At 44.1% G+C, this 27,686-nt stretch overlaps 1 protein-coding gene across 1 annotated transcript in view; it reads left to right on the forward strand.

Annotated features, from left to right (window-relative positions):
• MRRF (mitochondrial ribosome recycling factor) overlaps nt 1-27,686 on the forward strand; it is a 55,498-nt gene that overhangs the window by 420 nt on the left and 27,392 nt on the right. Inside the window, exons 2-5 of the mRNA XM_075560444.1 lie at nt 6,322-6,532; nt 7,906-8,061; nt 15,948-16,066; nt 24,970-25,061. Coding sequence (XP_075416559.1) covers nt 6,325-6,532; nt 7,906-8,061; nt 15,948-16,066; nt 24,970-25,061 — 575 coding nt within the window. The 5' untranslated portion in view covers nt 6,322-6,324. The remainder of the gene's footprint in view (nt 1-6,321; nt 6,533-7,905; nt 8,062-15,947; nt 16,067-24,969; nt 25,062-27,686) is intronic.

Consider the following 27,686-nt stretch of genomic DNA (forward strand, 5'->3'; position numbering starts at 1 on the left):
TGCGGGAGGCGACTAGCCAAGAGCCCTCGCCTCGATTTATTCCGTCTTCAGAACAATCCCACGGAAATAGGGGTGCGTCCCCAAGATGGAACGGACGCGCAGGTCACTTTGCCAAGGTGACGGGACTACCAAGTGTGGCAGTTCGATTTCAGGCCCGGGGCTGACTTCAGAACTTGGATTTTTATCCGAGTGGCAAACCAGTGGTCAGCTCAATAGCCCTTGGGCAGCAACAAAGTATTTATGTAGCTGGGAAGGCTTTGAAGGTAACCTTCAATCCTGCCACATCCTGACAAATAGTTTCTCTTGCTGGCTGCCCTGTAAAGGAGTTGCAAGGAAGTCAGCGGGGGAGCCGGCCCACGTGCCTGTGAGCCTGAGACGGTTAAGAGAGAGAGGTAGTATAGGGAGTGACAAGGTAGCAATATCGGTATCCAGAACTCTTGGCCTGGAGGCAAACACTCTTGTCTTCATCTGTTCGAGTTTCCCATCACTCCCTTGGCTGTTTATGACGTTAGGCGAGCCCTGATGGCCGAGTGGTTAAGTGTTCAGCTACCAACCAAAAGGCTGGTGATTTGAACCCACCAGCGGCTCTGTGGGAGAGACGTGGCTCTGCTTCCCTAAAAAGGACCGGTTTGGAGACCGTAGAGGGCAGATCCACTCTGTCCTGTATGGTCTGTGTGAGCCAGATGGGTTCGATGGCAATGGGTTTTGTTTTGGGGGACTCTAGAAAAGAGTGATCCATGTCTCTGAGAACAATGCAGCCAACCAAGGCATCATAGTAGCAGTATGGGAAAGTAGGGCCCAGGACTAGTTTCTCATTCTGGTGCCAGCAATGCGATACCAGGCAAGAACTTAATCTTTGGGGGTTTTCAGTCATTTATTTGTCGCAGTAATTCAGTATCTTCTGGGTTCTGGTAGCTAGGCCTTGAGGATACAGTAGTGAACAAGACAACTATAGGTTAGTTCTTGCAGGTTCATTTTAGCGTTGTGGAGGGAACAAGAATAATCCCATGATTACACAATTGTCAACTCTACTGTTAATAATAGAGGTTATGAATAAGTGTAATGCGCTATGAAAGTGGTCTGTAGGAGAGCTGATCTAGTATTTGGAGTAGAAGAGATGGTCACCGGAAGCTGAAATCAGCAAGAAAATGTTCAGGCAATAAGAGAGGTAAAGGAAGATCATTCCCAGCAGATTCCAAAGAGCAGGTTTGAAGGCCTGGGAGCAAAAGGAGTATGTGAGGACATGAAAGGTCAATTTGCTTTTTGTGGATTGTGGTAATAATTACTCTTTGCTTATTGTGAGAATCAAAGGACATAGGGCATATACATACACATGCACATTCATAAAATATGTATATGGTGTAGACTAATACACAAGGGTAATTCAAAAAGTATGAAAGGTTTGTTTAATAAACGCACAAATTTATTTCAAACACATATTTAAACATCTCAATAATCAGGGGATAAGAACTTGCAAGCAAGTTCAGTAATACTTGTCTTAGCCTCAGGGGACCTTTAAAAACAAAAGGTTTAAACAAAACTGTGCCTCCCAAGGGGATCTATTCAAGGCAGAATTCAAGGCAGATAAACCAAATCACAAAGTCATAGTAACTGTTTTTGGAGACCCCAAAGGGATAATCATGACAGGTATTCTCAAAGAACCCGGATGATCAGGTGGACTTATTGGGAAGAAAATTTTTTTTTTGAGATTAAAAAAATTATTTTGTACTGATAGCTGCTTTCCAGAATTCTAATCCTTAATAAGGCATCTACCCTATTATCAAACATCACCAACAACTGTTAAAAATGTCCTTTAATTATGAATATAGCTGCCATTAAATTGCTAGTAGACATTACTTATAGTCCATTCAGTGTCCTGCTGCGTATACAGTCATGATCCAGTAAGGTCTTTTTTGAGTTTAAATGGAAAGGGAACACAGTACTCCTTTTGTTTATTATGTCCCCCTGTGGGATTTAAAGACCATAAACCCAGACTCTTGTAGTAGTGAACCACCAATGGGATACAGGCAGCTGAGGCAGAGGACGTGGCCTGGGCTTGGGCTCTTGGGCAGCGGTGGTGATGTTGGCAGCCTCAGTAGCAGAGGAGGTAGCAGAGGTGGGCTGCTCTGGCTGCTGCGGCAGGCCAAGTAGCAGATGGGGCAGGATGCTCTCCACTCTTTCTCGCTCTCTTTTTATTGCTTTGCTCTTGTTGCTGTCCAGTCTGTCAATAGACCCAGCAGTGGCAGCAGCAGCAATAGCGGCAGCGGTGGTGATAAGGATGACCAGGCGTGATTACACGTAAAATGTAACTGACTTAATTAATTAGGGAAGAAAATTTAAGAACATGAAACTCTGCTTTGATGAGAAAAAGGCCAAGAAAGGTTTGTTTGTCGCTCCTCCTCCCTCTCCCCCCTCACCCCCCATCATGACATTGCTCCTGCTCTGTCTTTGAAAGTGACTTGAGTTGGGAAACTTCTCCATCCGTCTTACAGTGCTGAACTTGCCCCTTCAGAGTCCCCCACCCCCCACTTCCCATAAACTCAAAGAACATGTAAAAGGAATATTATTGTTACTTTTTTGGCAAGGTGTAAGTCACGAAGAGCATAGAATTCTTTGGGAGAGGGGACAGAGAAATGGAAACAACAACCTTCAGAAGAATATTGACCTAGATGGAGGACATGTACAGAAGCAATAACTTCACATTTTAATATTTTTGTTTAATAAAGGCTTTTGATTTTATAGTAATATTTTAAAAGATTTGCTTTCATACTGCTGGATGGGGGGGGGGTGGGCTTGCTGTGACAGTGGGTAACCGGGATCTAGTTCTTTCCAAAATTAAAATGTGCCTTGAATGAAGAATAAGACAATTCAAGTTTTTGAGACAATTTTGAATAAAAAATGTGCACTTCAAGTAACTAAAAGAATTATTTTAGTAGTTAAATAATATTATAATAGGTACTATTTATTGTGCACCTACTGGATGCATTCAGGCCTCTATGGACACAGTCTGGTATAGTGGGAATGAGTACAGATTTTCCCAAATAAAACCTTGGGCATATTATTACTCATAATACTTATATGGTTACGAGGGTCACATGTACATAAAGCACTTAGAATAGCTTCTGGCACTTGGCTCATTAATAAGTATAGCTCTCACTATTGTCATTATCTTTTGTAAAGGCTCATCAGTAAAACCCTGGTGCTGTGTAAACCTACAGAAGGCCCCATAGCTAGAAAGTGGAGGAACTGAGACTCAAGTTCAGTACAGCTGCTAGAGCCCAGATACTTTATAGCACATTATTTCTGCCTATTGGCTACTTTTGTTTGGTAATATTTAGGCCACCTAACAGTTTCTTTCTTCAACTTTAATTCTTCATCTGTACAGAACTGAGTGTTAACATGTATGTCCTTAAGGCAAAGGGCTCAAGGGAGTGCCTTTATGGAACTTCTACTTTGAAATTTCCTGACTTCTGTGCGGTTAAAATATATGCCTTAAAGCGTTTAAGCCATGTGGTTTATTTATAGAGTTCTCTTCCGGTTCACGTGTACGGAATCTGCTTTTGGGTGCTGTGTTTTCTGTCAAAGGTTGTTTATTTCTAACCCATTTCGATTTCCTGTTGCTCTGTGGATTCATGTTAGGACCTGCAACAGGAACACCCGGAAACCCTTCTTAAATGGAGCAGCTCGATCGAGACCCCGTGGGTTAAAACATGAATGGAAAATGACACATTATTATACAGCCGTATTTGGATATCAATGTGGGTTAGACACAAACCTAGGGCCAAACTTTTGTGAGCTGTTCTGCTGAGATAGGGCAGAGAGGTTGGCTGCATGTTCTTGGATCATGACTTAATTTCTCCGAGCCTCAGTTTTTAAGTCTGTAAAATGGGGATTATCACACTTGCTTTGTGATATTTTTAAGGTGATTGAATGAAATAATATGGATAAAATGAGCAGTCTGCGTCTGACCTCAATTAAGACTAAGAGTCTTGCAAACTCACAGGGGTAGATTTTCCCTGTTATTGGGTCGCTATGCGTTGGCACCAACAACAAAGTGAGTTTTTTCAGATTGGCAATAGTAATTAAGGAAAAGAAGAAAATTACATGCCTTGTTTTTCATCTTGATCTGTTTTTGTGGACTTTGCTTATTGAGCGTTGGTAAGTAGCATCTATCGTTAAAAATCATGTGAGAAGAAATTACTCGTATGTGCTCATTTTTAAAATAAAGAAATGATTACAATGATACCCCCCCCAAAAAAACCCCAAAAAAACAAAAAACAAAAAAGCTTAACTACTTCCATCAAGTTGATTCCAAGTCACAGTGACTCTGTGACCGAGAGGACAGAGTAGAAACGCCACTTTGGGTTTCTGAGACTTTCAGTCTTTATGGGATCAGCAAGTCTCATCTTTCTCTCATGGAAATGACGGGTGGGTTTGAACTGCTGACTTTGTGATTAGCCACTCAAAGTAACACACGGTGCCACCAGGGCTCCTGATGACAATAATAGCTACTTCTTACTAATCAGCTGCTATCTTCAAAGTACCGTGGTAGGGGTTTCACAAGCAGACTGGTGTCATTTTAAGATCGGGTTATTTTTCTCACTTTGCCAATGTGGAAAGCCATGGCCAGAGAAAAAGAGTGAATCCCCCCGAAGCTGAAATTTGCACCCAAGTTTGACTCGAGACTACCTTGCACGTCAACGATAACTTAAAAGAATTCTTACTAGCTGTTTCTGATCCTGGCATGAAAATCTTTGGAAGGAAAGGCATTAGCTCTCAATAGGCGTCGTTTTAGGTGCTCCTTCTGTCTGCTGGGCCTTGTGCCAAGTGGTTTATCTGCATAACCTCACCTGTTCTCAGAATGCTAAGAAATAAGTATTATTGCTCCCATTTTACAGTTGAAATCAAGCTGAAGAGAGATTCACGGGCATTTTTTTTAGTCGGTGGTGGAGGCAGGATTTGATTCCAGATCTTCCTCGCTACAAAGTCCATGCTGTAAACCATTCCATTTATATGTAATCAAATTGATTTTTTAAAATGAAGTATAAGGCTAACTTTCCAAGATAGTAGCCTCCAGGTATCTGGTACTAATGTAATGACTCTTAATTTGAAATGGTGGTAGCCAGAGAAACTTTTAATTCGGCATTTGTCAATGGGCTTGGAGTGCTCTGCCTACAGGCTATTTTATCTTTCCATGCCTAAAGTCCTCGGAAACATGTCTAACTTGCAGGAGTGGAGAGGAGGGTGGCATTTTCCAGACATTTAGTTCCATAATATGGAAGACCTCAAACCTCAACCATGCCCCAGACTCACATTAAAGTGCATTCTAATTGGTAATCAGTGCATAAAGAACCAAAGAAAATTTTAATTAAATGCTGTCGTGTGAATTTTCCAGTCATTTTATGGCTGTTGAAATGGTTTTCCTATGTAGTTTAAAGTTCTCTTCCCAGACTCTGCCCTCCCTCTTTATCGTGCAGCCTTCTCGGCATTTTGTGCCCATCATTCCCATGCACGGGGTTAATTTCAGTAAGCTTTCGGCTGCGGCACCATCCTGTTACCTCTCTTCTCCCTGCCTCCGAACAGGGAGCTAGTGGCAAAGGCAGACTGGGAGGCTGGCAGCTCATAGAGTTGCTTATATTTCTTTGAGCTCAGTTTCTTCATCCTCCAAAATGGGGCTAAAATAATATTTTGCTGTTGGGAAGGTTGTGGTTCAGTGCCATCAAGGTGGCCCCTTAGTTATGGTGACTGGGCACAGCAGAATGCAGCGCTGCCTGGTCCTTTGGCAGCCCCAGGCTTGGTGTGGAGTGGACCATTGCTTTCTAGAGGGAGGGACTTTGTTGGCTGATGTTTTGCGAGTAGACCACCAGGCCTTTTTCCTTGTCTGTCTGTAAGCGGAAACAGCTGAAACCGTTCAGTCCCACCGCACAGACATTAGCGGGGAATCGAGTCAGGGTCTCCCAGCTGAAACCTGTTCAGTCCCACCCCCACGTACCTTAGCTGGGAATCGAAGCGGTCTCCCACATGGAGGGCAAGTGTCCTGTCACTGAACCACCCATGTCTTCTAGAGATACCCACTGCCATGGGGCCAGTTGTGCCCCATTGTGACTTCTGAGGCTGCAAATCCGGGCAGAAGCAGATCGCCTCATCCTTTCCCTTGGAGTGATTTGTGGGTTTGAACCACTCAACATGCAAGCCTCTTCTCTAGAGATAGTGAATTAAAAGTGCCTGGCACAGGGGTCAGATTTTAGTGGTCCCTTGATAATTGTGTTTTGAAGCTGTAAAGAGTTGCTTGTACATGACTCTCTCCTTTTTGTCTTTTAGTGGATGCTCCAGGGATTGTCTTCAGTCATGGCTTTAGGATTAAGGTGCTTCCGCTTGACCCACCTGGCCATTTGCAACTCCCTTGCAGCCCTGGCCAGACCTGTTTCAGATGTTACCCTGAAGACAGTGAGCGGAAGACAAAGTGACCATAGGCAATACCTGGCCCATTCAGCTCTACCGGTTCGCCATTTTGCTACCAAGAAAGCCAAAGGTAGAGACACAGGACACTGGCCCACCTCTCCCTCTTCTTGTATTGAGCTCTGGAGCGATCATAGCTGTAAGGGAGCGCCGAGATGCATTTTCTCTCCTTCCCCACCTAAGGACATGGTTCCCCCCAGTTCAGTTGATTAGCAGAAGGGTCACAATTGCAGAGGTGGTATTCGAACTTTAGGGCCTGGTTTCCTCATACCACACCTCCTCCTTATTTGTTCTGGTTGTGGCTCTGAACATGCCTCGGTTCTTTCCTTTAGTCCATCAGCGTCATTTAGAATCAGAGATATCAGCGCCAAGCAAACCCGATCAACACACCCTCTCCGTATTGGAAAGATCTACGTTGCAAGTCAAATTAAAACCAGAAGGTTGCTGGGTGAGGGGTTATTAGAGCTGTGGATTTAGATGGATGATCTTAATGGCTTGTGTCATCCAAGAATGAGACTTTGATGCACCGCAGGCTGCAGCTTAAATGCCACTTCCTCAGGGAAGCCTTCTTTGACCTTTTAGACTAACTAGGTCAAGTCCCCGGTTACATGCCCTTCTGCACACTGTATTTTATTTTACCTTTGGGGCACTTAGCACCGTATTAATGAATTAACTAATAATGAATTACTTGTAAGATCAATTGTTGCTTGCTATGTGTCTTCCCTGTTGGACTGCTAAAGACATTCTTTGCCTTTCTCTAATAAGCACCGAATTCAGGGGTCTGACACATAGTATGTATTCAAAAATTTTACTGAATAATTGAATGAGTGACAAAATTGTCAAACAGATCAACCAGCTTAATTCAGGGAGCTGGGTGACGGAGTCCACTCCCAAGGATGGGGTGAGAAATAGGCTGTTGGCTAATTTCCCCCCATCTCCTTTTCTACTTTCTTGAAGATCATCCCCTTTCTGCTCAGGGCAGCAAACTGCTGAAAGAGCATTCATGCTCACAAGTCTTATGATCCATGGATGGTGATAGCTTTTGGACTATCCATGATGCTAGATGTAAAAGAAATTATTCCCACGTGAACTCATGTGATCCTTGAAATGATTCAGTAAAGCACAGATCACACCATTTCACAGATGAGGACACTGAGGTTCAGTTGGAAGATACTTTTTGTCTATGGTGTGGTGGAAACTGGAACCCTGCAGTTGCCGACACCCACAGCCTTGCAGTCTTTTGTTGCGTATAGGTCTGTTTTTTTGTTTTTGAATGTCATCATATCTAGTTGCTACTGAGTACATGCAGGTTCTTTTTTTAGGCTCAGTCATGATGTTTTGTAATTTTTTGCACGTGCTAGTTTTCCCTTGTACACTCCATCACCAATTGCTTGTTGTCTCTGTTTGAACCGCTGCTCGTTCATTTCCGGAATGTTGACTTTCTAGCCAAAGGGAAAGGACAGTCGCAAACCAGAGTGAATATTAACGCAGCCTTGGTTGGAGATATAATCAACTTGGAAGAGGTGAATGAAGAGTTGCAGTCTGTGGTGGAAGCACTCAAAGATAATTTCAACAGGACTCTCAATATAAGAACCTCACCAGGTTAGTGACTGAGCCAGTGTTTGGGGGAGGGGATAGGGCTGAGTATGGCTTCCTGACTTCCAGCTTTGCCACTTATTAAAATGGTGACCATTCATTTCCTTCTCTGATCCTCCGTTTTCTTGGAATTCTGTGCCTACCTCATAGCTCTGAATGAAGTGACATGTAAAGAGTCTCATATTTAACACTATTTTTAAAAATTTATTATTATTCAGCAAGCGTGTCTGTTATGAACTAGACACTGTGCTAGTACACAATGGCGAACAAAACTGTATGGCTTTGGTTTTCGTGGAATTACCTTTTTTTTAAAAGGGGAACTGTTATTATAAATGCACTCTTGTGAAAGTGCCGTGGGGCAGTGTCTGACTTACTCTCACTTTACAAAGGGGAAGGGGAAGCAAATGAGCGGATTCCTTGGAGACAGAGGTCTCATAGAGCTTCCGCCTGCAGCCTCCTTTCCATGCTGACACCAGTCCTGCCACTTTCCACTTCTCTGTGGGGTTCAGCGAGCTGTTGCAATGGCCGCATGCAATCCCCAGACAACGCTCACAATTGTGGGATCTTCATTAAGGACGTAACAGGGTACATACAATCCAGGATACAGTTCTTCAGTCCGAACAGCTTTGTAGCTATGCCCACAGGCACACCTCTGTCTGGCCCTTGTCCGGGAAGCCCCATGGCCCTTCAGCCTTTGCTCTTCTCAGCTAAGTGTTACAAAGCTCTTTGGTTCTGCCAATGAGTGCCTCCAGGCACCTCTCTCCACTAGTGCCTCCTGCCCAAAGGCACTCACTTTTCTCACTCTGTGAGCCAGGAAGCTCCCTGCATTGTGGCTTGCCAGTGTCTTGACTCTGCTGACTGTGTTGCGGCCATTTCTCTCACCATTGCATCTCTGGTGTTCCGGCTAGTGCTCCTGGGGTCTCGCTCCCTTTATCTCCCTATCTCAGTCTGGGGGCTTTTCAGTGCAGGGATGTTGGGTCCAAGGGATGCACTCTTTCTTGGTGGTCATAAAGTACCTCCTTGCTCTGGAATTAGGGTTTTTTTTGAAGCCTACTAGGCTAGCAAAACTGACCAAGTTCCCCATTGGAGCTCCGTGCACTTTTATTTGCATGGTCTCATCCTCACAGGGGTGCCATACACCTTATTTACATTATTAGAGGGCAAGCTGCCCTCTCCCTTTTGTAGATCATGCATACATCCTTTACATAATTTTTATCCAGTTATTTGTGAAAGTTACATAGAGCAGTGGTTCTCAACCTTCCTAATGCCATGACCCTTTCATACAGTTCCTCATGTGGTGGTGACCCCCCCAACCATAAAATTATTTTTGTTGCTACTTCATCATTGTCATTTTGCTACTGTTACGAATTGGGCAAACCCCTTTGGGGGTTGCAACCCACAGGCTGAGAACCGCTGACATAGACTATGGCTAGAAGGGCCATATTAAGTTATTTACTGCACTGTACCTCTAGACGCCTCTAGAAAGTTAGTCTTACAATAACTGGCATCTCTAGTCTGATTTTTCCCATTTGATGGTTTTTATATTGTGTTATTGTTGGGGGCTGTGAGTTGGTTCTGGCTCATAGGAATAGAATTTGTAAGCAGAATGAAACACTATCCAAGCACACACTAGCCTCACAATTGGTCTTGTTTGAGCCCATTGTTGCAGCCATTATATCAATCCTCCATTTCACCGATATTCTACTTTACCAAGCATGATTCATTTTCTAGGCACTGGGCCTTCTTGAGAACATGTCCAGGAAAATTCTGGCTCACTTCTCTCAAGACAGATTTGCTCATTCTAATTTCCTTTTTTCTAAATCATTTTATTGGGGGCTCATACAACTCTTATCACAATCCATATATGCATCCATTGTGTCAAGCACATTTGTAAATTTTTGCCGTCATCATTCTCAAAACATTTGCTTTCTACTTGGGCCCTTGGCATCAGCTCATTTTCCTCCTTCCTTTCCGCTCCCTCCTTCCTCATGAACCCTTGATAATTTATAAATTACTATTATTTTGTCATGTCTTACACTGTCTGACATCTCCCTTCACCCACTTTTCTGTTGTCCATCCCCAATGGAGGAGGTTATATGTAGCTCCGTGTAATTGGTTCCCCCTCTCTATCCCACCTTCCTTCCACCTTCCCAGTATTGCCACTTTCACCACTGGTCCTGAAGGGATCATCTGTCCTGGATTCCCTGTGTTTCCAGTTCCTATCAGTACCAGTGTACATCCTCTGGTCTAGCCAGATTTGTAAGGTAGAATTGGGATCATGATAGTTGGGGGGAGGAAGCATTAAAGAACTAGAGGAAAGTTGTATGTTTCATCATTGCTACACTGCACCCTGACTGGCTCGTCTCCTCCCCGTGACCCTTCTGTAAGGGGATGTCCAATTGCCTACAGATGGGCTTTGGGTCCCCAATCTGCACTCGTCCTCATTCACAATTATTTTTTGTTCTTTGATGCCTGATACCTGATCCCTTTGACACCTCGTGATCACACAGGCTCGTGTGCTTCTTCCATGTGGGCTTTCTTGTTTCTGAGCTAGATGACCGCTTGTGTATCTTCAAGCCTTTAAGACCTCAGATGCTATATCTTTTGATAGCCAGGCACCATCAGCTTTTTCACCACTTTTGCTTATGTATACATTTGTCTTCAGCAATCATGTTGGGAAGGTGAGCATCATGGAATGTCAGTTTGATAGAACAGAGTGTTCTTGCATTGAGGGAGTACTTGAATGGAGACCCAATGTCCATCTGCTACCATAATACTAAACCTATAAATATATGCACATAGATCTATTTCCCATCATTATTTCTAAATATATTTACACATGTACATGTCTGTATTTAGACCTCTATAGATCCAAGTAAAAGAAAATCCTTGACAACTTTAATGTTGTCTCCATTTATCATAATGCTGCTTATTGGTCAAGTTATGAGGGTTTGGGGTTTCTTTATGTTGATGTGTTAGCCATTACAAAGGCTGTAGTGTTTGATTTTGATCAGTAAGCAATTCAAATTCTCTTCACTTTCAGTAAGCAACACTGTGTCGTCTGCACATTGTAGGTTCTTACTGTGCCTTTCCTCAATCCTACTGTTGAGTACATATAACTATACCTTCTGGGATTATTTGTTCAGCGTACAGATTGAATCAATATGATGGAAGGATGCAGTCCAGCTGCACACCTTTCCTGACTTGAAACCAGACCATATTCCTTGTTCTATTCAAGCAATTGCTTCTTGGTCTTGATACAGGTTCCTCAGGAACACAATTAAGTGTTCCGGAAGTCTCTTTCTATACGATGTTAGCCGTAATTTGTTGTGATCCATAAAATTGAATCCCTATACCTATGTAAAACATAGGTAAGCCTTCTTCTGGAAACCTTTCTGGGAACCAGGTAACTGCAGACTTGCCCATTTGAGGCCTTTTTGTACCCCAGAGCTTGACCAGGAAGAATCCATTTGGGTTAATAACTTCCTGCAAGTGGCTTTTCTAAGTGGGAAATGTCAGAACTGTCTAGGAGAACTGTTTGCAGATGTGATGGAGAGGTGAGTTGTCAGCTAATGGTGCAGGCAGGCAGGAAAAATCCAATTGCTGTTAAATTGGCCTTTTGGAAATTGTCATCATTCCAGAGTCAAGCCTAGGACCCCTCTGACGGTGTCTGTGGGAGCTTGGGTTGCTCCCACTTCACATCTTGGCTGGGCTGGTTTTTAAGGAAACAGAAGAAGATTTCATGAACTTGCATTCTCAGATGAGCTGAGGTCCATTGTGAAACCAGAAGACCGTTCCGTGATTTGTCAACCCTTTAGACTGGGCCAGTTCTGCCTTTGCTGCCGACAGTAGAGCGTGCCATTCAATCTCTCCCAACTGTTTGTTTTAAACGTGCTTATTATTTTAGGTATGAAACTGATAAAGTGCCCTGTCTCCCTTGCGCTTTCTGGCCTGTTAACATTCTGCAGCCGAAACCAGAGAGCAGTTTGAGAGTTGCTTAGGGAGAAACGTGATACTTAAAATTAGCCAGCAAGCTCCACTCTTGTTGAACTTAAAAAGATGATGGGTCTGGAAAGAGGTTGGGAGTGTAATTTGTTAAACGTTAACCTCTGAGAAAATGAGGGGCAGGAACGAGGCTACGGGAGATTCTCGCTTGGGACAGATTGAGGGAAAAGGATTTGATGCATTACGTCGATATGGATTTAGGGAATGGGAGCCACCACAGTCACAGACGGAACAGCCCGTATTGGGACTTAACGTGGCAAAGGCTCTTCTGGCAAACCAGGAAGGCTGCATTGAGAGCCTTTTCAAGAGGCCTCCCTTTGGTATTTCCTCTTTGCTTCTTTCTTTTCAGGGTTATGTTTATGTAACATTCTTTGTCGAATGTAAGGCCAGGAAGAGACTGGGTACAGCAGGCTGAACTTAGACAGGCTTTGTTTTTGCCAGATTTTTGGAAATCACCTTTTACTATCATCTGAACCAGCAGGCACCTTTCCTCTTATATCTCCATCTGTCCAGGGACTGCTGTCTTCAAGGTAGTTGATTGTTAAACCGTTGTCTTAGCGATGGGCTTTCCTGTGTGTTCATTCTTACTCTTTCTTATCTCTCCTACCCTACCCACTTCATTCATCCAACAAAGCAGTATTGAACACTTTTGCACTGATTCGTTCTTAATAGGTGCTGTGGTAGGGTCGCTTGTGACGCAGTGGTTAAATGCTTGGCTGCCAACCAAAAGTCCAGTAGTTTGAACCCACCAGCTACTCCGCAGGAGAGAGATGTGGTCGTGTACTTCTGTAAAGTTGACCGCCTTGGAAACCTTATGGGTCAGTTCTATTCTGTCCGACAGTGCTGCTGAGTTGGAATTGACTCAGTACCAACAGGTTGTGGTAGGTTACAGTAGGGTCACCCAAAGTTGGGATCAACTTGATGACACACAATGGATATGTATATATAGAAAAGACATAGTCCCCATCGGCTAGGGGTCTAGCGCCTATTGTAAAAGAACAGACAAGTTCACTAACATGTGTGAAACCATTTAGCAAAGCAGATTGGTGATAACCATGGCTTGGAGTCAGACTGGGGTTTGAATGCAGGGTCTGTTAGTGAAGTGTTCATAGGATGCCCATAAGAACATAAAAGGGGTTGGTAACCCAGCACAGAAGAGTCAGTCTAGGAGTAGATGCTACTTTTAAAAAAACTCACTGTTGTCAAGCAAATGCTGACCCATAGTAATCCCACAGGAGAGGGTAGAACTGCCCTTGTGAGTTTCTGAGAGTGGACCTGGGGGAGTAAAAAGGTCCGTCTTTCTCCCTTGATGTTACGATAACTGACTGTTGAAGAGTGAGCAGGAGTTCCTGAGCAAAGGGAGTTCTCAGGTGAAAAATATGTTCCAGGATCTTACGGCAAGAGCGAACAAAATAGATTAGAGAAATTCTAAGTAGTTTACTTTGTTTAAAGCATAAGAGAATGAAATAATGATAATAGTTGACATGTACCGAGTTCTGCCATATGCCACACTCAGTTATCGGTGCTTTGCATACACCATTTCATTTAATCTTCATAACCGTCCCATGAGATAAGCGTAATTTTTGTGCCCCATTTGCGTATCAGGAAACAGAAGTCTGGAAACTTGAAGGGATCTGTCCAGAGTTATATAATTGGAGTCAGCGGAGTTGGTATTTGAACCTAGGTCATCTGTCTACAGAATCATGGAGATTCGTACATACCTCTTGGATTTTTCCAGGTCACATCAAGTGGGTCAACCTTTTGCCTCTCCATGATGTTGAATCTAGTCAAATATGTCAAGTCAGATCTTTGGGCCATAGGGCAGGCAGCGTTGCATTATTCTAAATGGAATTTTCCAGGACAATTCCAATTTCTCTAGAAGACCCATTTCCCCCTTTTTCTTTGTGTCTCCAAATGAGCCATCCATGAGTGGGTCCTACTGTGAAGGGCAAAGTCTTTCTCTTCACTCTTGGTGGTATAGGAAACCAGAGTTCAAATCATGCCCTTTTCTATCTGTAACTGCACTTTTATTTGCCGGCTTTCTGAAAAGTTTGCCCAGGATTTATTAGAGTTCAAGAATCACTGAGAGAAGTGAGATGTAAGAAAACAGCAAAGTGTTGATTGTGTTGTTCTCGGTTTGTTTTATAAGATGCTTTCTTCAGAGGGGTTCCAAGTGCCCAAATCGAGGTGGTATCCGGACTGACTGTGTGTTACAATCGAATAATTACAAGAAGAGGAGCAAACATGGAGGGCTTTCCACAAATCATAGGCCCCAAACTCGAGGTTCAGACTCTTTGGGAGCAGAGCCCAGGGATAAAACGCTCCCTGGTGATTCTGATGGACTGCCAAATTTGAGTCCCACTGGTATAAGGGAGAAGGTGTAGTGGTTCAAGAGCTGGATTTTGAATCAGAAGTCTGGAAGTTCGAACCCACCAGCCAGCAACTTGATGGAAAAGATATGACAACCTGCTTCCAAAGATTCCTACTGCCATCCAGTAGACGAGTCTGACCCTGAAGGGCAGAGTAGACTTGCTCCGTAGGATTTCTGAGACTAAATGTTTATGGGAGCCGACAGCCTCCTCTTTTTTCGCTGGGATTGCATGGTGGGTTTGAACTGCTGACCTTGCAGTTATCAGCCAAACACATAACTCACTACTCCACTAGGACTCCTTTCCATAAAGATGATAGGTTTGGACACCTGAGGGGGCAGTTCTGCTTTGTTCTATAAGGTTATTATGAATTAGTATTGACTTCTCAGCTTTGGATTTTAGATTTGATATAATGGAAAGAGCTTTGATTGGAATTGGAATTGTGTTGCCCTTTGTTACCTCTATGGCTTTGTGCCAATCATTAGCCTCATGTTTTTCATCTGTATAGTGAGGAGACATGGTAGCTTAGCAGTTGCACATTGGGCTGTTAACTACAAGGTCAGCAGTTCAAGACCACCAGCTACCCCATGGAAGAGAGATGAGGCTTTCTACTCCTGTAAAGAGTTATAGTCTCGGAAACCCACGGGGAGAGTTTAACCAGTCCTGCTGGGTCTCTATGAGTTAGAATTGACTTGATGGCAGTGAGTTTTTAAAATAGTGGGGATAGTAATTCAATGTTACAAGGTGAATTTAAGAACTAAAAGAGATAATCTAAGTCACACCAAACTTGATGACTATCAAGTTGATGCTGACTCATAGTGACCCTGTAGGACACAGTAGAACTACCTTTTGAGTTTCTAGGTCTGTAATTCTTTAGGGGAATGGAAAGCTCCGTTTTTCTCCTAAGGAGCAGACTGGTGGTTCTAAGTGTGGACCAACTCATAACCACTACGCCACGAGGGCGCCTCAAAGCGATAAGAGGTACTTTTGTCTGTGTATACATGTATCAGGAGGTGGTGGTAGTGTGTTTCAGAAAGTTCATGGAAAATGGAATAAAAAAGGATAGGATTTTTCGTGACCATTTTGAAGCTTCTTTGCATTTTACTACCTGTTGTATACTTGGTTGTTTAGAATGTTAGCTACAATCGTCACTTTTCTCCTGTCAGATATTTATTGTTTGACTAAGTTGAAAGCCAAGGCACAGAGAAGATAAGTAACTTACCCAGGGGACCAGCTTCCCAGTTTTAGGACAGAAAGTTCTGTGTCCCTGGACACAGCCCCAGGCAAATCAGGGCCATGCGTCATACCCACTGCTGGTGAGGAATTCCATCCTAGTTCTGTCAATATCCCCAGGTCTTTCTGTCACGTGACATGGCTCTTCACCCGCTGGGCACAGCGAGGAGCCCTTACCCAGTGAACCCACATTTGAATTTAATTGAATCTGAATTAGATAGGGGCTTAGATGTGGGGATGCTAAGGTCCCTTGAATTCTAAGAACCTATCGCTTTTTCTTCTTAGGATCCCTCGATCACATCACCGTGGTAACTGCTGATGGGAAACTTGCTTTAAACCAGATTGGCCAGATTTCCATGAAGTCACCACAGCTGATTTTGGTGAACATGACCAACTTCCCAGAGGTAAGATGGCTCCTTGAAAGGGTCTCTCTCCCGAGCCTCTTCGGATGGCAGCCGCTGGGTCAGCTCGGGAGGATGTGTTTCTCCAACTTGGGTTAAAAAGAGAGAACGAAATCCCAAACCAAACCTCCTGCCCTTGAGTCAGTTTCAACATCAGGTTTCTGAGAGTGTCCGTCTGTACCGCGGCACTGCCTCAGCTTTCTTCTGCAGAGTGGCCGATGAGTTTGAACCACTTTCCTTGTGGTGAGCAGCCAACACGTAATCCATGGCATCACCCGTGTGCCTTAAATAAGATAGGAGACATAATAAAGGGCCCTTATGGCTAAGGCGAAGGAAAAACCCTTTTCCTGTTTCTAGTTTCTTTTTCTGTTAACCTCGGATGCTGTAGGGGTCAGGCAAGTCATTAGAATATTGAAACAGGCCCCGCCCGTCTAAGAAAAACAAAAAAACACCCATCTGGAAACATGGGGATTGGCACTTGCACTGACGCGGAGGGTCCATGGTACACCAGGGAGCCTCAGCCCATCTGAAGGGGGTGACCTGGGCTCAGCTCCTAGTGATGATTACCAAGCAGAAGTGAGGCCCTGGCCAGCAGGGGTCCTGGAGAGTCGATTTTCTTCACCAGAAGAAACTGGTGACCTCAATTTTTCTACGAGATCTTTATTTGTTAAATGTTGATAATTAATTCACTTTTCTTTTTTAAAGACTATGAGGCAAACAAGGCATGGTAATGTGCCAGAAATGCTCTCTTGGCCACCAGCTTGTGGCAGTACGAGTTGGAGCAGTCACTTCGGGAATCCCCTGCCTGTTCCAGCGGACTAGCCCGGCAGGGGACCGCCCACAGCAGTGCTGCCAAGGCTGCAAGGTGGGTTACATCCCATCCCTGCAACCTTAGATGTAAGGACTCTTGAGTCTGCTGGAGAAAGGGCCTTGGCCTTTCCCTTATCGGGCCAGTAGGCATGGGTATAATTGGGTGCCCCAGAGGACTCTGGTTCTATCCCTACCACCAACTGGCTGTTTGGCTTTATGCAAGTTGCTGCACTGTCCGGGCCTCTTTTCCCTCAACTTTTCACACGAAGTGACAGGAACCTAAAGTTCCTTTCTGTTCTGATCGTGCATTCTAGTAGTTCGATCACAAAAATACAGACCCAACTTGGTTTGAGATAGGAGAGTGGGAAAGCCACTGTTGTAACTTAGGAGCCACGAACACTACTGCTCACCACTGTCCATGCTGTTCTCTGTACTGCAGGTAAACTTAAGATATATATACCGTATATACTCGCGTAGAAGCCAACCTGAATACCAGCTGAGGCACCTAATTTTACCACAAACACTGCATTAAAAATGTGCTGAAAAAGCTCGGCTTATACATGAGTATATACGATATATGTAGTCATGCCAGAGTCATGCCATTCCCATGTTTGAAAATTATCAGTGGCATCAAATAATCATTAAGAACAAGTCCAAATAGTGTAAGATGTGACAAAATAATTTATAAATTATCAAGGGTTCATGAGGGAGGAGGAGGCAGGGAGGGCGGAGAAAAAGATGAGTTGCTGATACCAAGGGCTTGAGTAGAAAATGTTTTGAGAATGACGATGGCAACAAATGTACAAATGTGCTTGACACAATGGATGTATGCATGGATTGTGATAAGAGTTGTAACGAGCCCCCAGTAAAATGATTTAAAAAAAAAAAGAACAAGTCCAAAGTCCTTATGGTGGCCCAGAAGGCTTTGCACGGTCTGCCCGCACCCACCTTCTCACGATTCTTTTCAGTCATACTTTGTATCGCTGTCATCCTTGCTGTAGCCACCAGTTGTCCTTCCGTCCCCCGCCCCCTAAGCCCTGTCCATCTCCAAGGCCTTCACAGTTCCTATGCCGTTCCCTCTGCTTGGAACACTCCGGCCTGGCTAGTTGTTACTCATATTTCCGGTCAGAGTTTAAATGGCACTTTCTCAGGGAAGCCTTCCTTTTAGCTCCTCGAGTGAAGTGAGTCCACCCCTAAGTTCTCAGACAGCACAGATCTTTTTCTTCACTGCACTGAACCACAATGCACAATTGTGGGTTTATTTGCATGCTTAGTTTTCATCTCACTTTAACTAGCTTGTCAGTTCGGAAAGTACAGCTCACATCTGACATGCATTGTGCCAAGTAACGGTGTCTGGCACACAGGCACGCAGTGGGTTTTCTTTGAGTGGGTGAATATTTGTCAGTCGCTTCAGGGAAGGGAGGCACTCACTCTTGGTGATGCGGGAAAGCGGCAAAATGTGTCAGAAGAGAACGCCTTCCTTCTCCGCCCTCCTGAACCAGTGAGGTCTCTCGAAGGCCTCTCTTGTTCATCTAATCCATGGCTTCCAACCAGTTCAATCCAGTTAGACCCCCCTGCTGCAAAATTGCCTTTCAGCCCAGAATCTGCATTGACCAGACCCCAGGTAAGATTGGATGTACACATAGGCATGGTCGAGGGATTACATTGTTTATAGATTCCCAGGTGATTCTTGTTAAAATGAGATCTTGTTCAAATGCAGTATGCTGGGTGGTGGAAAGACAGATTCCCAGCTAGAGAGTGAACTGTTCTGAAGCCTGTTCTAATCCCATAGCCTCCTCGTTGCACAGCTTGAAGACCTCATCTGGCAGATTGCTTTTCAAAGCCAGCCACTTCTGCTACTTAACAGCAAATAGTGTGCCCAGAAGAAGCAGCTGACTGGCCCCCAGAACGTCGTAGGAGGCAGGAGGAGGTTTTAACAGCTTACCTTTTCCTTAGAAAGTTGGAGTCTCTCTTTATTTTTTTAACCAAAGCATCTCATCACTTCTCCGGGTTGAAATTCTGTGGGGTTTGAAAGAAACCTTGCAAGCGTCTTGGTAGAGAGGTTCGTGTCCCGGGGCAGAGGGAGAGGAAGTGTGAGCGGCATTGTCCTCTGAATTCCTTGATCTCATCTGGTGTATGTATATATTAAACACAGAACTCTAATAAACATTTCCTTCCTCCAGCTTAGAAACTGTCCATCGAGTACCCAGGTTCATAGCTTCAAAATGCTGAGGGAATCCTGTCTGTTTATATAACTCCTTTCTGGTCCCCAGGCATTTGGCTTTCTTTCCAGACCTGAGCATTCCGGTGTCGTGCTGTGGTGACACGATGCAGATTTGCATGCAGAATCTTGTTGAGTGCAGTGAAGATAGGAAACTGTGTTGCATCTGTGTGACATGTGTCCTGCCTGATTATTGACACATACACACAGTCGGTACCTTCCATAAACTTGCCTGCAGCTAGGGTTGACGATAGGGAAGCAAAGAAGGGGACCAAAACCACAGCACGATTTGACCAAAACAAGGCAAGTGGCAAACAAAATTCGCCAGGCTTCGTGACCGCTCTCAGGCAGGAAAGGAGCGAATGTACAGTGTGTCTGCTGTATGGCCAAGCACTTCTTCATGTTTGTGTCATGTGATCACACGGCTACTCTCTGAAATTCTGCATTATTTATTCCATGCTACAGATGAGGCAACAGGCCCAGAAAAGTAAAATATCTCCTCAGGTTCCCATCCTTGTAATGTAGAGAGCCAATGTTTGAATAAAGGTCTGTTTGACACGAAAGCCTTTTACCCTTCATTCAGTAATTCAGCAATTGATTAAGCTCCACTTGAGGTGCTGCCTCACAGTGACTTCATAGGGCAGGGTAGAACTGCCTCTGTGAGTCTCTGATATACCGTTTATGGGAGGGGAAGCCCTGTCTTTCTGCCATAGAGCGGCTGGTGGTTTCAAACTGCCCACTTTGCGGATTGCGGCCAATATGCGACCACTGCAGCACCAGGGCTCCATAGGCTAGCATCGACTCCGTGGCTGTGAGGTTTCTGCCTGTCTGTCTTTTTGACTTGAGGTTCTGTGACATCACAGCTAATAAGACAGACAAGGCCTCCACATTCTAGAGACTCACTGGGCAATAAAGGGAATGAAAGTTGAATAATGAAAAAGATTCGAACAGTCATGCTTCCATCTTTACGTGGCTGGCTGAATCGTGCGTGTAGTACTTCTTGTTCTACCATCCAAGGCACAACTCTTGGTCCCTAATCACCAGGAGCAACAGAGTAAGAGGAGGCAGAATACATGGACTGTGGCTAGCTGCTCCCATGACGCCTGCCTCCTGTGCCATGAGACCCAAAGAAACCAGGCGGTACTTGGCTACCAGTACTAAACATTTCGATCAAAGATTTCATAAAAGAATCCTGATCAAAAGGAGGGAAGCGCAGAGCAGAATTAGAGGTTTTCACGGACTGTCGACTTCCAGAGGAGCCGGGTAGTGTAGTGCTACATGGGGGTCGGCAGTTTGAAACCATCAGCAGCCCCGCGAGAGAAGGACTGGGCTTTGTCTTCCCATCAACAGTTAGTTGCAGCCTCGGAACCCCACAGTCAGCATTGTGCGTCAGCATTGGCTCCGTGGCAGTGAGTTTGGTTTGCAGTGTTGTAGCGGCACAGGAGATGGACGCACCCCTGAAACTCACCCTGACACAATCTTTAAACCAAAATTATCCCCTGAAGTAGTCTTCAAGCTAAACAATAGTTTAAAAGTGTAAAAGGTCTGCCTTGAGCATTATGTTCTTTTAAGAACTACTTATATGGCATCAAATTGACAACAGAAACTAAAAAAGTTTGACAGGAACCATGAGGTGTGGTAAGTGTATGTTAATGAGGGAGGAACGGCTCCCAAAAGGAGCATGAATGGCTGCACATCTCAACGCTTGTCACCAGTGTCACGAAAGTGTACATGAAACCTGAAACTGGAGCATGTTTTGCTGTGTATGTTCTCAATAGCAAAATGCTGTAAAGTGTAAAAAAGCAAAAAATAGTTAAACTGTTAGTAAGACACCCACCCCCCCGCAAAAATTAAAGACCTTAACAAAGTTGCCTTGACTTTAAACGCTCTAGAACTTGTGCACCTGTTCATAAGATTTTATAATCTTTTCTCCTTTGGCATAATTAGTTTATTTCAATCACAGACATTGCTGATTGATCTCTCTGTCTTGCGACCCCAGACAGGGGACTGCACTGTTTCTGGCACAGTACTCCATGCAGTCACCACCAGTTGATCCTGGGGGTCATTTGAGGGCAATGTATTTGCCCTAGGATACTGGTAAGCATTCCTTTAATGGAAATGGAAAAATCCAACTTACAGCCATTGAGTTCATGCCAATTTATAGCGACCCTATACGGCAGGGTAGAACTATCTCTGTGTTTCCGAGACACAGAGCATGGGAGTAGAAAGCCCTGTCTTTCTCCTTCAGAGCGACGGGTGGTTTCAAACTACTGACCTTGCAGTTAGCAGCTCACCTGGTAGCCAGTATGCCACCAGGATTCCTACCTCTTCCTAGAAGGGATTGTACTTTCTTTACATGTGGATTTTTCCCATAAGTAGTCCGGGTGGTAGTTTACTGACCCTTTGAGGGCATATTGGAACCCCCACAGGACAAGCTGTGTTTTATAATCCAGTCTAGTGTCATGCTACTGTTTGTGTTTATTTACTTTTTGCCATCCCATAGTCCTAAATACAGATGTCTCGGTGTTCTAGATAGCTGTTAGCACCGCTTGCTCCAGTGCCTACAGTGGAAGGCTGCATGTAAACACCGGGTCAGGCAGTGGGAGGCGGTGATGGCAGGATGCTATAGCACTGGGTAATCAGTTATTGGATGGGAGGCCAGGCTACCTCTCAAAGTGGGAATTCTCTCTTTATTGTTAACCTTAGAGATCTGTATTTGATTTTATTAAAGAAGATGGCAGATATCTGCCAGAGAATAACTCATTTCATTCATTTAGCCAACTCTGCAATTTAACTTGGCCATACCCTTTAATGGAGCCCTGATGATGCAGAGGTGAAAGCACCTGGCTGCCAACCAAAGATTGGAAGTTCAAATGCACCAGCTTCTCTGAGGGATAAGGATGTAGCAGTCTGTTTCTATAAGGTTTTACAGCCTTGGAAACCCTATGGGGCCCTTCTGTTCTGTCTTTCAGTGCCATTATGAGCCAGAATCACCTCAGCGACACTGAGTTTAGTTTCTGTTATGCCCTTTACACAGTACGCTGGATCTAATTCCAGATTATTTTGACCATAAATTAAGGTAGGGAACTTGGAAGAGCCTATAACCCAAGCAGCTTCCTTGGGCACACAGTTGAAGAGCCTCGAGCTTGCTTTTAGCCCTCTTAGTAACCCGAGGTATGATGGGTGGGGTCCTCACTCTCTGGGCTCTCAGGGAAGGTCATGTGTATTTTCAGGGAGGTGACTTTATTCCAAAGGCCCCCTGGTACACAACAAAGGTTACATTGGATTATGTAAAGGATGTGCTTATGGCTTTGAGAGTCCGTGGTCAGCAGTGCCATTTATGAATTTACTATTTCCAGCTGTGACCACACTGTTAGAGCCGTGTACAGACTTCTGAGGAGATGAGTCATCTACATGTGGAGGTTCTGGCTTGTCTTTTTGACTTATACCTCATACAGATGAAGAATTAAGGTCATTTTAGAATAAATGGAGATTTTTTTAGGTGAACCCCCTAATAAAAAATTTAACAACTAAAATCCATTGCAACCACCATCACTCATTTAAACCAGAAACTGCTAGAAGCACTCAAAGCCCGAAGCTGGTCCCTTAAACTTAGAGCTCTTCCGGTGTGGTGTGCCTAGGCTCTGGTCAAGCCTCAGATTTTGGGGAAAATGTCAGAGGCCTTGTTTTCATGAATTCCACAGTTGTGCTAACGAAAGCATTTCTGTCTTCTTGTTGCCCTTTCAGCATACATGCCAGGTGTGGTTATGATATTGATTGAGTGTAAGGGTGTGTCAGGGACCAGCATCCCCATAACCGAATGGGTCCAGGGGTGCAGTTGTGTAATTGAGAGCTAAATTAAAAAGACACCAGACAAGACAAAGCATTCAAGGGCTCACCTCTGTCATGACTTCAGCAGCCAGGTTCAAACAGAGGGTGAGTAATAGAATCTTAAAAGTTTATATAATCTGGGGCGTGCAGGCCATGGTGAGCACATGCGTAACAGGAAGGGGCTGTACAATAGGCACACACGTAACAGGAGGGGGGCGAGCAAGGAGTGTATACACAATAGGAAGGGGAGGCACACGGGGCACACATGAGACAGGAAGGCACAAATGTAACAAGATGGGTGGGCTCTAGAATCAAGATGGCAGCCTAACCTTGGTCTTCTGAGTTGGTTTGACCATAGGTGTCTTTGGGTTCTCCTTCAGGGGAATAATCCTTTACCTTTATCAGAAGGGAGTCAGTCCTACTCAGAGTGGGACAGACAATAGGGTCTGATTTTTCTAGATCAGGGGTCCTCAGACTACGGCCCGAGGGCCACATGCGGCCCGCCGAGGACATTTATCCAGCCTGCCAGGTGGTTTTGCCTGTTTTGTTTTTTACTTCAAAATAAGATATGTGCAGTGTGCATAGGAATTTGTTCATAGTTTTTTTTTTTTAACTATAGTCCTGCTCTCCAACGGTCTGAGGGACAGTGTATTGGGCCCCTGTTTAAAAAGTTTCAGGATCCCTGTTCTAGTTGGCTGACAACCTTCAGACACATCACCTTCCAGCAGTTGACCTCCAAGTGTAGAGTCAGTGACCATGTGTTTGCAAACAGCACCTTAAATTTAGCATTATGGGGGCTCATTGTAGGGAATAATTTTACTTAGGAGAATGTGAGTGGGCTGCAACTCCAACCCACCAACAGGAAGGTTTCCTCCTGGGGGGTCTTGGACTCCATATGAATGTTGAGACTTTGCCCACATACACTCTTCCCGGTTCTGTTCCCATCGGTGAGATGCTTTGGGATATCAACATGCTAATGCGCCCTCTAGCTTGTTAGAGAACAAAACTCTGTCAGAGAAATGCAGGGCAGGGGCAGCAGTGGATCAGCTAAAGGACGACAGGAGCTCAGCCTTGTTTGGGTCTTTTGTGCATTCTTACCTTTTTATAATAAATAAAACTCACTGCCATCGAGTTGATTCCAACTCATAGCAACCCTATAGGACAGAGTAGAACAGCCCCTGTGGATTTCTCAGACTGTACATCTTACAGGACTAGAAAACCTCATCTTTCTCCCATGGATCAGCTGGTGGCTTAGAACGACTGTTCTTTGCAGTTAGCAGCCTTAACTTATAACCTACCATACCATCAACTCTCCTTGATTTGTACTGTGTGCCAGATGTGAAACAGGATGTGTCGCCCATTTAATTGAATTCATTTTGAAGTTGAGTTTCAACATGTGGCCTTACCTCAGGCTGAAATGGAGGCTCAGAGTGGTCAAGCCTACGGTCCCATGGTCAGCCAAGCTGGGAGTTGATCTGAGATCCCTCTGACTCCAGAGCCCATGCTTCTAACCACTCTGCTACACTACCTTTCCTGCTGTAGAGATCCTATTGCTCATTTCAAAGCATGGGCGACTTTGGTGAGTGTAGATGTGAATGAGTTAAATAGATTTACTCATTCCAAATCGGTGCTGCTGTACTTTGAGTGTAAAATGTCAACTGGAATTTTTAATGTAGAAAATCTTTCATCTGTCTTTACACCAATCTTTGCACAGAACAGGCTCCTCCCTTGAGGATTGATTGTGGTTTTGATCTGCGTTGCCTCAAACCATTGAAATCTTTTCAAAGAAGCAGAGCTGTTTTCTTTTTCTTTTTTCTTCTTTTTGCTTTCTTTTCCTCCCGCAGTACACTGGTACCAGGAGTGGACATAGTTTGCTATTCAGCTTGATCAAAGCACTCTACACCAATGTAACTTCCTGATCTTACTGGTAACAGAACTAAATGTTTCCATGTTCTGCCAAGATGGGTTGCCAGTTATCGACAGAGGGCTTGCATCTGGTAATAATTATTTACTAATTCTGTTTACCTTTTGATCTGGTTTTCAGTGTACAGCTGCAGCTATCAAGGCTATAAGAGAAAGTGGAATGAATCTGAACCCAGAAGTGGAAGGGACGCTAATTCGAGTGCCCATTCCCAAGTAAGTTTGGCTGAAGTTCATCTATTTCAATGAAGTGGGGCAGTTGTCCTTGGATGGAAACCAGCACACCATGATTCTGCTGGGCCAATAGCACACTGTACCTGTATCTTTCCTCCTGGAAAACCTCAGCGTCTTCTGATATTCCCTTTATGAATTTCAGCAGTATTTATTGTGAACCTACTATGTCCACGTGCTGGGGATATAGTAGTAAACCTGATGGAATCCTGGTTCTCACGTTGGCATTCCGGATCATGAAGAAGAAGAAAGGGCAATAGGTTCCAATAGAGTGACATAGACAAAGGTCATTGGAGAAGGGACAATTTCAGCCTAGCTGGACTTTAAAAAAAAAATCATTTTATTGGGGGCTTATACAGCTCTTACCACAATGCACCCATCCATCCATTGTGTCAAGCACATTTGTACATATGTTGCCATCATCATTTTCAAAACATTTTCTTTCTACTTGAGCCCTTGGTATCAGCTCCTTATTTTCCCCCTCCCTCCTCAACCCTCCCTCCCTCGTTAACCCTTGATAATTTATAAATTATTATTATTTTTTCATGTCTTATACTGACTGATGTCTCCCTTCATCCACTTTTCTATTGTCCATCCCCCAGGGAAGGGGATTATATGTAGATCATTATGATCGGTTCCCCCTCAGCACCTCCCCCTTCCCCTTTCCCTCCTGGTGTCACTACTCTCAATTATTGGTCCTGAGGGGTTTATCTGTCCAGATTCCCTGTGTTTCCAGCTCTTATCTGTACCAGTGTACATGCTCTGGTCTAGCTGGATTTGTAAGGCAGAATTGGGATCATGATAGTGGGGGCTGGGGGAGGACATTTGAGAGCTAGAGGAATGTTGTATGTTTCATCATTGCTACACTGTACCCAGCCTGGCACCTCTCTTCCTTGTGATCCTCTGTAAGGGGATGTCCAGTTGTCTACAGATGGGTCTCTACTCTGCACTCCCCCTCATTCACATTGATATGATTTTTTGTCCTGGGTCTTTGATGCCATATACCTGATCCCTTCAACACCTCATGATCATACAGGCTGGTGTGCTTCTTCCATGTGGACTGTGTTGTTTCTCAGCTAAATGGCCGCTTGTTTATCTTCAAGCCTTTAAGACCCCAGATGCTATATCTTTTGATAGCCAGGTACCATCGGCTTTCTATACCACATTAACTTGTGCGCCTGCTTTGTCTTCAGGGATCGTGTCTGGAAGGTGAGCATCACAGAATGCTGGGTTATTACAGCAGTGCTCTTGCATTGAGGGAGTACTTGAGTCGAGGCCCAATGTATCTGCTACCTTAATACTTACCATATAAATATATGTACATAGATCTATTTGCCTATGATTATATATAAATAAATTTACATATGTACATGCCTGTATTTAGACCTCTATAAATGTCCTTTGCCTCGCCTCATAGTTCTTTCCTCTATTTTCTTTTACTTTCCTCTTGTCCCACTATCATGCTCAGCCTTCATTCGGGGTTCAGTTGTCCTTGATCAAGCTCTACCAGGCATCCTCCACCCTCCTCACCCTCAATTTTAGATCGCTTGTTCTTCCCTTGTCCCTGGGTTTGTTAACACCCACTTCCTTTCCCCAGCCTCCCCTTCTTCCATGACCCCCCCCCCTCCATCGGTCCATTGTTTTTTCCTCCAGAATGTTTATCCCACCTATCCTATCTAGATAGACATGCAGAGACAATAATAAGCACAAAAACAAGACAAAGGAAAAGAAAACAACAAAAGAAAACAACAACAAAAGGAAAGCCTGTAAATAGTTCCAGGTCTGTTTGTTGACCTTTAGAAGTATTTTCCAGTCAAGTCTGATGGGGTGCCACACCCTGGCCCCAAAGTCTTATTTTTACCAGAGATTTCTTATTACCAGAGATTTCATTGCTTTTTAAGCAGGCTTTTTAAGAAATAGCATTTGAGCTAAGAGTTAATGAGGAGGAAGAGCCAGTCTAGGTGGGAAAGTTTCCTAGGCATATATACAGGTTTGATCAGTGAACAGAGGCGGTTCATTTGGACTGTATGGACCACAGTGAAGGGTTTGGATTTTGTTCAAAATGTAATGTGAGGGGACGCCGTTGGGAGGGGAGTGGAGACCTCTCTTGCTGCTGATTAATGGATGGAATGTTGGAGACAGGGTGAGTATAGAGAGATTAGTTGGAAGATACGTACAGTTTTTTGGTGAGACATTAATTTTTCAGATTCCATAGATCTTCTTTTGTAACGTTGATCAACTGTAAATTAGGGTGCTATAAGACTGCTTTTCTGTTAATATAGTCATCTTTTAATTCTCTAGGTTGGAAGTTCTTTGAGGATAGGAAGACCATTTCTTAATTATCTCTAAGTCCCTATTCCTAGAGTCTCACTCTCATGATAGCAGGTTCCTAGTATACCTGAGTGTTGGGTTAATGCACTCAGTCATTGGAAGAATATTTATTCAAGCACACCCACTTGTCAGGCACTCTCCTAATTGTTGGGCTATAGCAATAAACAAAACAGATGACAAAATGTTCCTGCCCGCGTGGCACTTACATTCTTGTTGAGGAAGCACAGTAAACAGAGCAGGAAATAAATATATAATGTCATGCCATGTGGTGATAACAAG

The sequence above is a fragment of the Tenrec ecaudatus genome, chromosome 10 (genome assembly GCF_050624435.1).
Source record: "Tenrec ecaudatus isolate mTenEca1 chromosome 10, mTenEca1.hap1, whole genome shotgun sequence".
Classification (NCBI taxonomy): domain Eukaryota; kingdom Metazoa; phylum Chordata; class Mammalia; order Afrosoricida; family Tenrecidae; genus Tenrec; species Tenrec ecaudatus.